The sequence below is a fragment of the Scleropages formosus genome, chromosome 2 (assembly GCF_900964775.1).
Source record: "Scleropages formosus chromosome 2, fSclFor1.1, whole genome shotgun sequence".
Lineage (NCBI taxonomy): Eukaryota > Metazoa > Chordata > Actinopteri > Osteoglossiformes > Osteoglossidae > Scleropages > Scleropages formosus.
In genome coordinates this window covers 22,948,933-22,965,654 of record NC_041807.1, presented here as the reverse complement: position 1 = coordinate 22,965,654, position 16,722 = coordinate 22,948,933, and the positions used below count along the sequence as shown (strand labels likewise).

The following is a 16,722-nucleotide window of genomic DNA, read 5'->3' as shown; positions in this document are numbered from 1 at the left end:
TGCTAAAAGCGCATTATCAAAGCCCACTGATGTGTTACTTGAAACAGGACCGTGGCCTGGCTTCATTACATATTATTCCTGCCCTAAAGGAGCACCCATTATGTCAATATTCACAAATCATGAGAAATAAGGGTTAATTACAGATGCTGACACAGTTTTGTTCAAAAAAAGAAGAGAAGTTTTTAATAAGAATTTTAATGTACAGTAAAAACAAGTCATGCTTTCCACCATGGCAGCTTCTATGAAAACAAAAACCATTGAAAGATCCAGGGCAATTAAGTTCACCTAAACTTCTCTAATCCAAAATATTAAGATGCCAAGCAGTTGAATATAAATCAATAAGGAAAAAGTTGTATTAAATGATTTGCAAATAAATTCTACAGTGACAGTGAGACAGATCACTGCAATCAATACTGGTCCTTCCTACCCCAGAGCAAGCACTGCTTAGTCAAAACATAAGAGCAATACAGAAAAATGAACCAGGCTTTCAATTCCAGCAGAATAGTTTAGTAGAATTACAAAAACTGGGTCCATACAGTAGCTCCTCATTGCATCTTAGCACATAACCCTGATTTACACACCACATCTTTTCATACCATTTACAACATTCAATTCAATGAGAAAAGCAGCTTTTGTACCAAATGTTTGATGCATAAATGATCGATCATATCTGGAACATCTTAAGCTGCAGTCTGATCCGTATAAATCAATAAAGCCACCCCTACTTGATGGAATTACCCCAAAAGAGAACAGCATGGGTTTGGGGGTCCGGAAATTAATCCTGGGACACAGATCTGGAGCGGGATCGTGAGTGAGACTTAGACCGAGATGGGGAACGGGAAGCAGAGCGCTTGGCTGGAGACTTGGAATGGCTGTCTTCAGCCTGGGGAGATGGGGAACGAGAGGCAGATTTGGCACGCTCTGCTTTGCCATTCTCCACAGGGGAGGGGGTGCGGCTGCGGGACTTCTTGTCAACAGACTTCTCCTTAGACCGGCTGCGGGAGTCGCGCTCCGATTTGACTTTGGAAAGGCTCTTTGAGCGAGACTTGCGCCCAGCAGACGGACTGCGGGACTTTTGGCCCCGAGAACGGGAGCGGGACTTTTGGCCCCGAGAATTGGAGCGGGATTTACGGCCCCGGGAACGGGAGTGTGACTTTTGGCCACGGGAACGGGAGCGGGATTTGCGGCCCCTAGAACGAGAGCGGGACGACTTCCTTCCACGAGAGCGGGAACGGGACGACTTCCTTCCACGAGAACGAGAGCGAGACGACTTCCTTCCACGAGAACGAGAGCGGGACGACTTCCTTCCATGAGAACGGGAGTGGGACTTCCTGGCACGGGATCGAGACCTGTGGAGGGAGAAATCAATGGTGGGAATATGTCACCGATGACATCAAAAAAAGGACACATGGAAACAGATTGATCGGTCACTACCGTGAGCGCGATCTTGAGTTGCTTCGAGAATGGCTGCTACGGCGGCTCCTGCTACGAGATCGACGGCGGCTGCGAGACCTAAAAAAGAAAGGTCACCAGCAGCTGTTTAAAAAGTTCCATTTTCTATGACATGCACATACACAAGCATGTACAACCTGTGAGCCCAGCTGTAAGACCTTTTGCAAAAAAGGTCAAAACACCTAGGCATTCAATCATTACCTAATTTTAAAGTAAAATTGAGACAAATCTAAATCATAACCATTTAAGAGGCAATAAGATTTTTGAAAAATAAGCAGAACTACACGTCCTGCATATTATTCAAAAGCACAATGTGCATAACCCAGACAACACCCAAGAGAAATCACCCATTATAGCAGCAGGTGGTGTAGTGAGTAGATCTGGTGCCTTTGGATACAAAGGCTGCAGGTTTGAATCCCACCACCTGTAGTATCCTTCAGAAAGGTACCTACCCTGAATTGCTCCAGTAAAATTACCTAGCTGTATAAACGGGTAAATATGTATTTTAACATTAAGCTGCTTTGATATGGAAAAGTATAAGCTAATTGAATAAATGTGAATTACTAACGGGGTCAACATTAAATTCATCAGGCAAGACCAAGCAAGTTGTGGAACTAAACCAAGAGGAATTGTCAGCAGCAGAAAAACTAGAATTCTATGTCTATGTTAAGCATTTTACCTGATGGACGGGGGGAGGGAATAAATAAAAGAAATCATGACCTTGAAGTTCAACCCTTTTTGTCATCCAAGGTTTCAAACATTTCCTTGTTGGGTCTAACCACCTCATTTTTCCGATCAGTCAGTCACATTCATCTGTTTTACACTGTCCATCGAAAATATTTCTACCAAAATACTGAAAACTCCCACCTGGACCGGCTACCAGAGTACGAGCGGCGACGACGTGGCTTGTCTTCCACCAGGCGGATTTTCCTGCCATTGATGTCTGTCCCATCCAGCTTGTCCAGGGCCCTCCTCATATCAGAGTATGAACGAAACTCGATGACTCCCTCATTAGTACGCTCCTTATGGGCATCTGCATACGTTACCTCCCCAGCCTGCCTCATGAAATCCTGCAAGAAAAATGGGGATACAAACTCAGATATAAAAAGATTTAATGCAACTGACAGGACAGTTCTATAGACACACTTTTTGGCATATACTTAGACAAAAAAAAAGTCCAATCTCACTCACCTTGAGGTCCTGCCAACTGCACCGGCTGGACAAGTTCTCCACAATGAGGCGATACTCTGTGCGAACAGGGGGCCCATACTTATCCCTGCCGGTACGGCTTCTGCTGCTGTAACCACTACTGCCTTTAAACAACAGGAAAAGATGTTAGTCAGCATTGCAAACTGACAAGCAGGCATATTTTTCCACTAAGATTAAAAAGGGGAGGGGGGGGGGGGGATCAAGGGGCTGCTATAAAGACCACATACAGGACGAGTCTGGTTCTTGGACCTTGAGAGTAGTCCTTGTGGACTTGTACAAGAAACACCTTCTTCATGCTCAAATGACCCTTGTAAAAAGGAAACAAAAACCCCTCAGCCAATTCCAACCTGTGGATTATTATGTAGATGTGTGTCTCTAAATAAAATGTTTCACTGCTATTCCTGGCCAAATGTTCTCCTTAAAACCATGAATCCACAAAAACAAGTTTTTTTAAAAGGTAAATGTACACAGTTGCTACAAAGAAATTCTAAGACATTACATTTAAAAGGAGCAGGACTACCAAAATTAAATTACTCGCAAAGCACTCCCACTGCTGATTGACGACAGCCAATCAGGCTTTGCACTGTAACGTAGCTGCTCTTTTACAAAGCAGAACAGACAGCGGCAACATCACGCTCCAGCTAAACCGCTCCATTACTTTTTTTCAACATAAAAACCAATGGGATTCCTCACCATCACCCTGGTCTATTGGCAAAAGGCTGTTGTCATCATGGCTTCCGGTTAGGTCAGCCAAAGGGTCAAAGGGCAAAGGTCACACACACATTGTAAGGTGAAAGCCAAGGCCACACTGGACAGGCAGTCATCTTAGCCTCAATGGACTCGGACTCAGCCCGCACTGGACTCTTTCAAATTGAAACATCAAGGACTTTGTTAATGTTGAAGTGAGAAGGTAAATACATTACAACTTCACAAATTATACCCTTGGTTATTTACATGACAGCTGATTTACAAATTTTAAAAGTATTAATGGAAAAGAATTATTCATGACATAAGGCTATTTTCTGCATGCAGAGAGTTTTTTGAATTTACAGTTTTTGCAGCTGCCATACAAATACACCCAATCTAATACCCACCGCCCCAAATTTCATTAAAAAAGTTGCTTTAAAGAGAAACGCTTCTCGTCATTGTGTGGCACCATTTTTTGACTTTGCTCAATAATGGGAAAGAGCAAAATGCACTTCAATCTGATGATGCAGGGAAAATGTCCTCTTTCAACCCCTACCCCTATCCCCCCACTATGACATTTTTGGTTAAACACATTCTTGTGTCTGTGTGTGACATTCTTGATTCTCGCTTAAACAGGCACTCATCCATGTAATGCAAAATTAAAGACAGGCCCAAAATCTTTGTATTTCAGTTCACCTTTCTCTCTTCAGTGCTTTCAATATCAATAAATGCAACTACCAATGCTTTTACTCAGTGCTGAGGCTCTCTTACAAATAAATTCTAAACTACAACATGTATTTTCCTTATTTAGAGAATAATCACAATACGCAGGAACTAAGATTTGAGGATCTGCTCAAAACCTGAGGGGTAAGAGAAGCCGATACAGTTAATATTTATTCTGTGGCAGTTACTCAACCCAGCACATCCCAAGGCCTACCATATCCATCTCGCCGAGGTCCTCTGGCATGCTCCACAATGACCCGTTCTCCACACAGCTCCTTTCCGTTGAGCTCGTACACAGCATCGTCTGCATCACGGGTGTCCTCAAACTCCACAAAACCATACCTGATAAAGAGATAAAAGTTCACTGACTGCACCATACAAAACAGCTGAAAACTGAATGATTAGCCAAAAAAAAAAATACAATAAATTTTCTCTTTGATTAAAGAACACATTCATCTTTAGTAGTACCCCAGTTCATGAACTTGAAAGTCAAGTTAACAAGATATTACGGCTAATTATTTACCTGTCCAGTTGCCCTTTGGACCAGACAAGTTATTTTGTTAGCTAACAGAATGCATAATAAAAAGGAAAGAATTCAGTAATCCATATTATTCCTTAAAAATGCAGTGCAGCCAAACTACCTTGAGCTTCCAGTCAAGGTATTTAACCTGAATTACTCCAATAAAAATCTTGTTTAAATCAATTAAACATAAAGTTGATTTAAAGTTCAAGTCATTTTGGACAATGGTATCAGTTAAGTAAATGCTAATAAAGTAAGCAACGGCATGATTAACAGTCAATTCACAAATGCCTTGTTTTGAAAATGGTTTTGAATGTTCTTTGAAAATAATCAAGAAGAAAATATTGAGTATATGGGTGTCTCATGCCTGGCTGCATAGTGTATTCAATGTGAAACAGATCCAACAAGGAAACCAAAGTGACGCATTAAATTCACCAGGCAGTTACTGACCAAAGGATTTTTTTTCAGTGTAAATATAGTAACTTCACATTCAACATAGAGAAAAACTAATTTGCAACCTATACTACAGTAAAATGAAAGGGAAAAACTGAAAAAAAGTTAATCAAAGGTTGTTTTAAAGAACAAAGTTACTAACATTATAACATTAAAAACTTGACTTTCATTGTTTTAGTTTTTTCTCTCAAAACACTTTATGTAATTATAAAAAATGATTTAGCAGTATAGTTGAATAATCATGGTTGACCTGGAACTTGTGCAAAGTCGAGTCAATAGCTTTTTAATCTTGTTACACCAAAAAAAAAAAAAAGCACGTGACGTACACTACTATTTAACACCAAAGAATTATAAATGCTAGTACATTATGTTTTTACGTTTTTAAAAAAGCGAAACTAATAATGACAATTTGAGCACGAGCTAGTATCCAGGAATTCATCTGATCTTTTGATTTTGAAGTTGATTTTTATTTTATTACCCGCACGGAGGAGGATTAAATAATTAGTAGACGTTTCAGTCAGGCCAGAGTTCACAAAACACAGCGAGCAGCTTCAGGTGGTCAGCAGTTGTCTGGGTGGCGCCAAAAGGCAGTGTGGCGCGCGTGGCGCGAAGAGCGCAAGACGACACTAGGCCACGCGAGGTAATACAGCGCCTTTATTTTTTCCACTGAGCGCCAGAGCCGCCATTTTGTCCACGCGGCAAATCACACACATACATGCCAAAGGAGCAACTACGCAACTCCTAACTTAATCTTCTCGCTTGAATTTATATACAGAGTTGACGGATGTTCGACATTTTATTGAGTAAAAAGCTTATTTTGACTGAATATTTTAAAATGCATGAAATTCTACTGCACTCAGTCACTCAGAGTCAGCGCCGGCCCCCGGTCCCCTCAGTCACTGCCTGGCTTACCCATTTTTCAGGTCAATTTCTAAGAGTTTCCCATAACCGCTGAAAAATCTCTGGATATCCTTTTCGCGGACGTGGTAGCTCAATCTGCCTATATACACACGAGGCATCTTGGCAAGGTTTCTTAGTTTTCCTGTTTTCTCGACGTAATGTCTCAACTCCGACGAGGAAGCTACTACAGCTCGTTCCGCGCACACCAACCACAGTCGTCAGTGTGACGTTCGTCACCGGATGTGACGTATTCACCCGATAGGAGGCGCACATGTTTAAAAAAAAAATTAAAAAAAAATGTCTTCCCAGGGATGTGTAGAATGACACTTTGGATTGAACTTTATGTCGAGCAGTTCGTATTGTTAGTCTTCTAACTTGATTATTTTATAGTGCTGAAGTTAATAATTGATTGTAAACGTAATGTCTTTGTAAAACAACGTTTCAAAACAAAATTATTTTCTAAAGTAACCGTCTGACAGGTCGACGATTATAATAATGATATACAGTGCACACACACACACACTTTCAGAACCGCTTGTCCCTTACGGGGTCACGGGGAACCGGAGCCTACCCGGCAACACAGGGCGTAAGGCCGGAGGGGGAAGGGGACACACCCAGGACGGGACGCCAGTCCGCCGCAAGGCACCCCAAGCGGGACTTGAACCCCAGACCCACTGGAGAGCAGGACTGCGGTCCAACCCACTGCGCCACCGTGATTTTTCCAATTCTATTTCTGCTGAAGGAAAATGGAGCCAGTGAAAAACTTCAAGTTCCTTGTTCGTCTAGAACACTACACTGTATATACAATAGTCTACAGGCAAGAGACCACACAGAGTCTTACCTGTGTTTTCTTTCCTCATCTCATATCTGTCCTCACTGCCCTCTTCAACAACAAGGTCTTGGCATCTGCCTGCACCATTCATGCCTCTTTCTCATACATTTATTCATTTGACTGATACTTTTCTCCAAAGCAACTTAGAATTATTTAGCCATTTATACAGCTGGGTAATTTTACTCAAGCAATTTAGGGTATGCATTCAAGGGTACTACAGCCAGAGGTGGAGATCAAACATGCAACCTTTGGATCCAAAGGCAGTATCTCTAGCCACTGCACTAGCAGCTGTCCCTGTTCCACTCTTTTAACCCCATCAGAAGGTGAAATCTGCAGCCTCCTGCTCTCTTAAGGCCATGTTTACACCTCTTATAGCCTATTTTTGGTGTCTGTATCTCTCCATCTGTTTCAATACACTTTTGTTTACTCTGAGTTGTAAATCCCTTTGAAAGCATCTGCTGAATGAATAAATGTAAATGTGTGTACCTTGACTAGCCTTTCCTCTAGGCCCCGACCACCGTGATCTTGACAAGTGGTTAATGATAGTGAATGAGTGAGAAATTACCTGCTATGAATTACGTGTGATTTGTTTTATGATGCAGATTTCATAGCTGTGGAAGCTAGTTAATGTTTCACTAATAAAGAATTCTGAACTATATTAAGATGGTCTTCACTTTATGGGACGCTCATATTCATTGTTTCATTGATACTTAAAGAGGCTCCTCATTTTATAACACAACCAGGACCTAAATTTTGATTATAACTCTGTAAAGCCAAAGTTACAATTCTTGTGTCATCTGTGTGGAGTTTGCATATTCTCCCTGTGTTTGCATGAATTTGCTCAGGTTTGCAATTATATTTATTCATTTGGAAGATGCTCTCCTCCAAAGTGACACACAACTCAGTGTAAACCAAATGACTATTTCACCAACAGATGAAGAGATTCAATTCAATTCAATTTATTTTTATAGCCCACTCGTCTCACACAGTGACACGGAGCGTTGAATAGATGCAGATAGGAAATTCAAAACGTTCACTTAATTCCTCTAATATGTTATTTGCTAGCATGCATTACACAATTAACTGTATGCAGAATTGATAGGGAGCGAGGGTTTTTTAAACAAATTGTGAATGTTTATGGAGTTGAGAGGCAATTAGAAGAGAAGTGGGTCTGAAAAAGATATGCTTTGAGACTCAATTTCCTTCCACAGTCCGAAGACATGTGTTTTATGTCAACTAGTGACTAAATTGTCCATAGTGTATGAATATATGATTGACTGTGTGCGTGTGGCTATCCTGCAATGGACTGTCAACTTATCTGTGGTGTACCTTCCCCGGTGTTCTGTGCTTTTGGGATAGGCTCCAGGCCACTTGAACCCTGAACTGGCCAAGTAGTTACAATGAATGAATGTAGATTTACATGAGGCACATCCCAATTTTTATTTCCTTTGTTTATTAATCTCAGGTTTTTTTTTTTTTTAAAAAAAGGTCTAAAGGGGGTTTGTGGAGAAATTGCATTTTTTTTCTTCAATTATAAATTAGTTATAAATTTAATTTGATTAATAAACATGTTAAAACAAAAAGCCTTACAAAATATTTTAATTTACTGTAGCTATATCCTACATTTTTGCACAATGTTACCTGTTGATAAAAAGAGGGACATTACGCTTTGTTATGCTTTTATTGTGTCAGTAATGAAGAAAAGTGAAAGTGGCCTGAAGCTGGCAAATACTCTACATGCTTTATAAGAAGGCTTGGTCAACAGCATTAAACGGGACTTTGATGGGATGATGTATTTTTTATTTTCATACATTTAAAACAAGTTTTAATTTTAATGTAGTTTGAAATTCATAAGAAAGGAGTGGACCCTGCTTTGCTTCCTGTATCCAGAATGTAGCAGACCACCGTTACCCCATAAGACAAGCTGTTACTGATAATGGACTTGTGTGAAAGAGAGTTTTTAAAAATGTACTGTAGCCTTTCTGAGGAATTTACAGAACCTAATCTATTAATATGTATCAAGACATATATATATTTTCTGCTTTTATTAATTGTGGCTTAGTGGTAGAAGTGATTTTGGACTTATGTTTGTAAGCTGAGGAGGCGGTGTAATGAGTCTCACAGTGAGACACGGACAGCGGTCAGCAGCAAGGTATCTTTGAAACAATGCATAGCATGGCACTATACAGTGGGGTTCATTTCTGCAGGAGACTTTTGGGGAAACTTGAAGTTTGTTTGCATATTGAAGTGGAGTTGGTGGACCCATAGGGGTACTCTTCCCTCTGAAACAAATGCAAGATTAATTTTTAGTGCTGTAAAGGGGATACTGTTGTAGTTTACAGTTTTTCCTAATAGGCCTAATTTCAAAGGCTTATCAATTTCTGTTTAATTATAATAAAAAGCAGAGTTGTTTTCTTACAGATCATTACATAATTTTGTAGGGTACAACCAAAGCAAAAAAAGGGCACCCGACCTGAGACATACCGGTGTAATAACAGTGGCTTTTATTTGATACTGTACAGTTAATTTATTTGATATTGAACTTAATTTGATAATGTGAATTAGTTTGATAATGTACAGTATGCACAGATTTTCAGTAACAGTTTGTCAGTACTACTTTGTAGACATACACTTACTGTTAAACATATTATTAGGGCAGCAGGCTGCACAATGGTTACATACTAACTTGTTACCAGTATGTTACTATTTCAAAACCCAAAAATAGTCTTGCTGAGGAAGTTAATCTCAGATATTCCAGTAAAATTATTGCAAATAGATTTCACTCCTAATGAAGTTTCAGGCCTTCTATGAGCCGAGATGAGGCCTGCACCATTCCACATGATTATGAGGCTTCCCTTCACTTTTTCTCAATCAGGCTAAAAATATCTAAAAGTAATTTTCATGTATTTTTTTTTTTTTTTTTTTTAGCTTTAGGCACTCTGGCTGGACAAGTTTGTATATTATCCTGTAATGCAGCCTTGGTTGAGGTGAGGGCCCACAAACGACCGTGATGGCGACCCCCTCATAGAGCCTGAGTTACTCCGACATGGCAAACCGAATGCCCAAGAGCTAAGGCACATCCTAATGGCGCAGATATTAGAAACATTACGGCGGAGGGCACACTCCTTCTCCAACGCTCCCTGTTCCCGACTCTCCCGACTCCCCAAGTTCCGAGCGCCCTGCAAGTGCCACTTCCACGGGTCTGTTGTTGTGTTGGCAAACACGTCGGTTTTTCTGGAAGCTCTTCTTCCGTCGTACAAGTAAGTTGAATTTGTTTCTGGGTCGTTAACCGACCGCTTTAGTCAAGAACGAAATGAGAAACCTATTTGCTGACGACAGTAACTCGCAGTGAAAAGTACTGAGTGCGCCGTCCAGCGCGAGCCTGCCTGACTACCGCCTCCCTCTTTTTTTTACTGCTTCTAGGCTTAAGCCATGCTCTTGTTTCGTTTAACCGTTCCTCGCTGTTTCCGAGCACGTTGTCTTAAATCAGTCTTTATGCTCAATTTAGCCATTTGTAGCCAGTTTCGAATACTTCAAGTTGAAAAATTTGTATGATACAGCATACCCGGTCCGGTCGACAACACCGAATCCAGTCCAGTAACATCATCATGGCTTAATAACAACTCGTCTTCGGGTTTTTGGCGTTCTGAAAAGCTACAAACAAATTTAACATTGCGAGAGATGATTGGAATGGAGGCGCTTTAGTAGGTAGAGAGTACGTACTTCAGTGTAAATGTCTGGTTCGGCAAAGGTGGATGCAGTTATGAGCGCTGCACGATGAACTTGACTTGAGTTTATTCCGCACAGCTGGCACATGTTTGTTGCGGCCGTAGTTTGCGCTGCGCTGCTCCGCTGCGCTCCTCCTCTTCTCTCCGCTCCTCTCCTCTCCCCTCCGGCCTCCTGGAACCCGAGCCGCTCGCCTCGCGCTCTCATTAAACATTAAAGTGCGCTCGGCTTCTGCTCTCTTCGCCGCAGGCTCATATGAAGACTCTTTTGTTGTGATTAAGTAGAGTTCAATTTCAGTCTCTCGTTAAAAGTACCGTGATCTCTGGCTCACAAACGTCTGTCTGAATGCGAAGGGACTTCAAGCTGCAGTTCCTTCCTTTTTTCTTAACATGAGAGGATTCAGCCAGGGATTTAAACTCAGCAACTCCTCTCTGGTTCTTATGCATTACTTACCTTTATATTTTTCACCATTTTTATAAAGCACCTGTGTGGTTAAGTACCGTACTCATGACTAAGCTGCTTCCCCCCATAGTGGCTTTTTCATGAATTTGTAAACATTTGGAGTCTTTTTCTGTGAAAGGGCCAAATTATCTATCACCAAAAATATATTAGAACCACTGTTTCACAAATATTCCTTTAGAAAGGTTTTGGATTCTTTTATCTGGCAAAAAAAAAAATGAGGGGGAAAAAAAACAAGGTTTCCAGTTAGACATCCTTAAAGAAAAATGACATATCCTTTTGAATTATATTCTACGGTGCAGCGTAGGGAAGTACTTAACGACAAATACTTGAAAGTGGTAAACTGTATCAACATCCCTAATCCTCTCAAGCTAAGATGGTTATCCTTCCATGAATTGGACTTCTGAACTAATAGGTGAGGAACCACATATGAAGTTGTGTTGGCTGTTAGTGAAGTTTTGACATTTTGCAGCACGTCGCTGTGAATTCCATTTTTCAAGTTATATGGTCGTAGGTAAAGCAATTGTGAGAATATAATTTCTCTGTGCCCCATGTTCTCCGGCAGATGATATGGCAACCAAGATCCTGGACAAACTCCGGCGAACACTGTTCAAGGAAGGGGTGGTCCCTGCTGATTCTGAAAGCACAGAGGACTTTCCAGAGAGTTCTGAGCTAGAAGATGATACAGATTGCATCTCTGCACGCCTCAGTGGAACACTTTGCTTTGAGGCCGACAGGGCTGCAGACTCTGAGGACCCAGGCGAGGCCTCCGGTGCTGACAGTGACTCTGATTTTCTTGGAGAATCTCTGGAAAATGGACCTTGCAGCACAGGTATCTCTATGTAATCATTATTGTAATCATTATCATCTTTACTGTTATTAAATGCCCAAATAGGCCTTCATATAATATGAAGGATGTCCATTATAAAAATAAGTAAAATTCATGAAATGGACCAGTACCTTGTGTAAATTAAAATGCAGCTAAGAAAAAAAAGTAATGTTACTAAATTTGTTCTATTTGGTACTCACTCTTTGCTTCTGAGAACACTAATGGCAGTGTTTATATCTTGAGTGTCCTAAATGAAGTGTTATAACACAGGAAGTGCAGACATACAGCATTTATTTGGGCAGGTTTCACTTCCATTTCTGGAATGAGAAACTAGCAGCTCCAGAACACCACACTGACTCCAAACTCTTGAGTTATTCTCTGCTTTGACTTTGCAGATGCAAGTCCTGTAGGCCTGTCTGCCAGTGGCTCATCTATGTTGACCCGACAGCTGCAGGAGAGCTGGCGCAGTCTGCGCGCTCGTAGCCTCCCCGAGAAGCTGGTGTTTGAGGTAACGAATGCCAGTGTGGTGCAGGAGGGCACCTCCAAGTATGTGGTAAGTACACAAATTTGTTTATGTTGTGTTTAAAGTATTGCTGAAGCTGTCAAGGCTTTTCTTGATAACACATTGCACTGACACACTGCCTGTTCGCAGCTCTACACAATCCACGTAATCCAGTCAGGAAGCTTTGACAAGACACCAGCGATCATCACACGCCGCTACACCGATTTTGAGCGGCTGCATAGCCGCCTCCGGCGTCATCACGGAGATGAGATGGAGGGAGTTTGCTTTCCCCGCAAGAAGCTACGCAGGAACTTCACTGCAGAGACCATCGCAAAGCGTAGCCGGGCATTTGAACAGTACCTGACACATGTGTACTCTCTGCCAGACTTGCGTCGCTCACCTATTTTTCTCCAGTTCTTTTATCTGGGTGATCTGCGATTAGGCCAGGTGCTGCTGCGGGCAGGGCAGTACCGTGAGGCCTTGGGCTCCTTGCTCAATGCACTAAGGCTCCAGGAGAAGCTAGGATGCCAGCAGTTGCCAGATCCACAGCAACGTACTCATTGGCTCTTCAACCTACTGGCCTTAGTCACCTGCTTTCAGGAGCTGGAGCAGCTGGGGGAGGCCCAGGAGCACTGTGATCGTGCGCTGCTGGACCTCACCCCATCCCAGGATGCCCTGCAGAAGCAGCAGTTTCACCCATTGCTTATTCCACTTCTGCAGGCCAATGTCAGGCTGTCATGGAAAATCTCCAAGGACAAGCGTAAATGGGAGGCTCTCCTGCAGGAGATCCAGGACTGTGGAGTAGACATTGGGAACCAGCCCAGCTTGAAGGAATACCTGACAAAAGAGGTCCTGGTGGAGAGTGAGGTGGAATCTAAGCACAGTTAGAGAAGACATCGTCTGAAATGCACACTCTAAAGGAGCCTTACTGCAGAGCCCTGGATCACCAGAAAGTTAGTCTCTGCTTGTATTTTCCAGAGCATCTAGAAATATTGATGATTTGCTTGTCTATACACCATTTGTCAAGAACCACATGTAGAATCGGTGGAAGATCCGTAATTTAGACAAGGTTCCTCAGATTGAACTACCCGTGAGGGGACTCACTCTAACATCAGCACTGCTGTGAGGCAGGTATTTCAAATATTTACAGAAGCACACAATATTTTGGGGTTTATTTCATAGCATGAGCATGGTCTGTTTTTCCATCAGAATGTTAAAATATAGGTCTTAACATTTTGTTTGTCCTCATGGAGATAAGGGATCTTATTTTTTTTTTTTGACAGTTGTGAAAATAGACTCAGTATTTTATAAGAGATATTTATACAGTATATAAAGGGAGACAATGGTGCATTGGTGTGTAACCATTAATTAGTGACATTGAATTAATGTTTTTTACTTTCACTTTTCATGTAACATATTTCACAATATCTAATATAAGCAAACACCGTATTAGTTTTCAGTTGTTTTCTAAACATTTCCTGGGCATGGATAGTTTGCTTTTGTACACAGATGGACTTGTAATTACTAAGGGGCCTTAATATTGATGATTTTAAATGCTTATGAATTGAAGATGTAGAATTTACAAGTTTTCACTGAGACCATGCACTGTCAATACAAGACTTATCAATATTAGGTCTTCTGCTGACTTGATTCTGAAATGTTAGCATTAAGCTTAGAATAAAGGGTGTAAGTTTTAAAATGGTATACACTTTAAATCTTTATGCTGAGAGGTAGTTTTTTTAATCCTAATAGTGATTAAACAGCTGCTGCTATGCTGTACTTGATAATACAGCACTACAGAGTTTGAATACTCATTGCACTTTGTGAAACTTTTCACCTTGTGTTTAACTGCTTTTATGTTGGTGTGTGTTTTTGTTGTTTTGTTAGTTTTTAAAGGGTGGAGCTGTTGATTGTGAGAACTAGGGTCTGGTTCTTGTTTTGGTTTATTCAGATTTCTAAATAACGTCAGTTCTTATTCCATAAAACCTTAACATTAGAGGTTATATAATATACTATGCTACCCTGTTCACATTGGTGGCTTCTGTTGCAAAAGAAGTCTAGTATAATTAGTTTTGTTCACTTTGCTTGAAAACAATATGACTTTATAAAGTATTATTGGGTAATAGGCATGTTACTGAAACAACATATTGGCATGAAATTTTGAAAGAAAATGAGAAATTGGTCTCTTAGTAGCTAGTACCAAGTTTTCTTCAACTGCAGTCCTAAAGGGCTCACAGCACACAGTTTATATTGGACACAGGTCTTTTTGCAGTGTTTTCTTAAGTTTAAAATGTATGGCTTGTGGTTTTATTTTTTTTGTATTAAATATTTATAAACATAATTCAGCCTCACTTTTTGTTACGCATACTTTATTGCAGGTAAAACCAGTTTCTGTAGTCCTGTCTCAGTTAATTTGAAAGTAAAGCAAAACTTAAAATACTGATTTAAAGATTTGATATTCATTTATGGCTGCAAAATAAATTTAAAGCTTTTAAAATGCTCCTTATATCACTGGGCTAACAGTTACAAATCAAGTTTTAAGTACTTTTCCCAGGTGTTCAAAAACAATGTGCATCCTGTTGCTTAATTCCCCTTGCTACTTTAAATTCGCCTACCCATTGCATCTATTATGTAAATTTGTAACACATGAAAATATTATTTGTAACCCTTAATTTTCCAAAGTAATGTTAGTCCTCACATCTGTCTTGACTTCTGGTTGCCTTTAGATGTTAATTTTATATCACAGCGTTGATGTAAAACCAGGGCAGCAACGCACTTGCTGATGGCCCCACGCGGTGAGTAGGCAATGAAATCTTGGCCCGTTGGACACCGAGCTGCTGTCCATGTGACAGCTATACTCCACTGGACCTGCGTTTCTCCTCTGCTGCTGTCACAAGTCACCTGGCGAGCAAATCCCAACACATGCTGCACTATGTGGGAATGAAATGAAGTGTCAAGTCTCTCTCTCTCTCTCTCACACACACACTCCTAATCACATGCAACAGTCGCTACTGGTTATCGGATAAGGTTCCTTAATGAATACCAGGATTATTTTGAATTCTCAGCAAATTAAACCGAATGAAACAAAACACTTCAATTATAGTTGATCCTGAATCTTTTCATCTAAAAAAACTACACAAAATTAAACTTTACATTAATAGGAGGTCGATCACAATTGATTCTGTGTGCTGTAAAGTAATTAGGATTACAATAACAGAGGGAAGCTGAAATGAAAGATGAGGCACACAGCTCTGTGCTGATTACCACGTGTATCAGGTCGGGAGACCCCGGAACGCGCTGTACTCACTGTACGGGGGAAGCGCATCTTACACCAGGACGCTGTTTAGTGGGACTGTTTTTCACGAGAAACTACAGAGTATGTGGTTAATGTGGACGAACATCAGCCAGTTGCACGGTCGGGAGCCGAAGAAGGTTGCTGACAGTCAATACCCAAAAACACCATAACAGTTAAAAGAAAAATATATTGTGGAGCTACTGGAAAAAGGTTCAGGAATCGGGGTTCTAAGAAAATACTTTTAATAATTGTCCTCATTCGTGTCTTTTCCGTAACAGTCCTGACAAAGACTCCACAAGGTGATCTACGGAAGACTTAAGCGTTCCAGCAAGTCACTCTAAGCCTCAACTTCACCTACTTCACTCAGTGGTTAGGGGGTCACCCCTTGAACGCCCAGAATTCCTTGTGGCAGGCTAAGTGTCAGCAATATAACAGCCAATGAGAAAGGAACACAGGACTGTGTTCAGGAATAGACACTAACATCAACTACTTACATTAATCCACACTAGCCCCCTCAGCACTGTTACAATGTTTTTCTTTACATTGAAAGGTGCTCAGATTGCCCAAATCTGATTGAATATCCGAACAAAGAAGACTTGTTGACCTCGTTGACCTCGGAGTTCCATCGCGTCTCCATTTTTAACGTGTAACTGCAGGGAGCTGATAAAAGAGCTCACTAATGTGATTCAATAAAGTGATGCATCTGACTGTATATCTGACTGCTTGCACACCTATCTGTCCATCTATCCGTGAGTGACTACGGGAAACCCAGTATCAGGGCAATCCAATCTAATATTCACCTTGGTCACTTCCTGCTGATGTGCTCAGTTAGCCTTGATTTTCGCAATATGAGCTACATTTCTTACTGGTGGTTATTAAATATTCATTTAGCTGACACCGTTCTCTGAGGTAACTTATAATATTAGCATTGCATGCTAATCTACTTATAATGATTTACCCATCTATACAGCAGCAGGGTAAGTACCTTGAACAAAGGGCATTCGAACCCGTGTCCTCAAATTACAAGGCATCATCGGGTCTAATTACCACATCACTAGATGTGACGTTTCTCAGGTTAGTTAGACATTATACAATTGTTATTTGTAACATTAACAACAGTCTCAGCTTTTATTAC

The 16,722-nt window shown here is 40.9% G+C and overlaps 2 protein-coding genes across 2 annotated transcripts; one reads left to right on the top strand and one right to left on the bottom strand.

The window, feature by feature from the left end:
• Positions 1-190: 190 nt before the first annotated feature.
• On the bottom strand, positions 191-6,172 carry LOC108940612 (serine/arginine-rich splicing factor 6-like). Its single transcript, XM_018762875.2, has 6 exons — positions 5,957-6,172; positions 4,286-4,413; positions 2,644-2,765; positions 2,320-2,522; positions 1,435-1,512; positions 191-1,349 (listed from the first exon to the last, which is right to left on the bottom strand). The coding sequence occupies exons 1-6, from the start codon at positions 6,061-6,063 to the stop codon at positions 776-778; spliced, it is 1,212 nt and encodes a 403-aa protein (XP_018618391.2). The 5' UTR covers positions 6,064-6,172; the 3' UTR covers positions 191-775.
• A 3,678-nt stretch (positions 6,173-9,850) lies between these two features.
• Positions 9,851-14,049, top strand: snx21 (sorting nexin family member 21). The gene is made up of 4 exons (XM_018761250.2): positions 9,851-10,036; positions 11,527-11,793; positions 12,186-12,343; positions 12,443-14,049. The coding sequence occupies exons 2-4, from the start codon at positions 11,532-11,534 to the stop codon at positions 13,178-13,180; spliced, it is 1,158 nt and encodes a 385-aa protein (XP_018616766.1). The 5' UTR covers positions 9,851-10,036; positions 11,527-11,531; the 3' UTR covers positions 13,181-14,049.
• The last annotated feature ends 2,673 nt before the right edge of the window (positions 14,050-16,722 follow it).

Bases quoted from the DNA above. Each gene is read 5' to 3' on its own strand.
- LOC108940612 (XM_018762875.2), bottom strand. From the start codon at position 6,063: ATGCCTCGTGTGTATATAGGCAGATTGAGCTACCACGTCCGCGAAAAG. The intron at 2,766-4,285 runs GTAGGCCTTGGG...TGTTGTTTAAAG, and splicing joins ACCTCGGCGAGATGGATATG to GCAGTAGTGGTTACAGCAGC. The intron at 2,523-2,643 runs GTGAGTGAGATT...TTTTTCTTGCAG, and splicing joins GCAGTTGGCAGGACCTCAAG to GATTTCATGAGGCAGGCTGG.
- snx21 (XM_018761250.2), top strand. From the start codon at position 11,532: ATGGCAACCAAGATCCTGGACAAACTCCGGCGAACACTGTTCAAGGAA. The intron at 11,794-12,185 runs GTATCTCTATGT...TTGACTTTGCAG, and splicing joins AAATGGACCTTGCAGCACAG to ATGCAAGTCCTGTAGGCCTG. The intron at 12,344-12,442 runs GTAAGTACACAA...GCCTGTTCGCAG, and splicing joins AGGGCACCTCCAAGTATGTG to CTCTACACAATCCACGTAAT.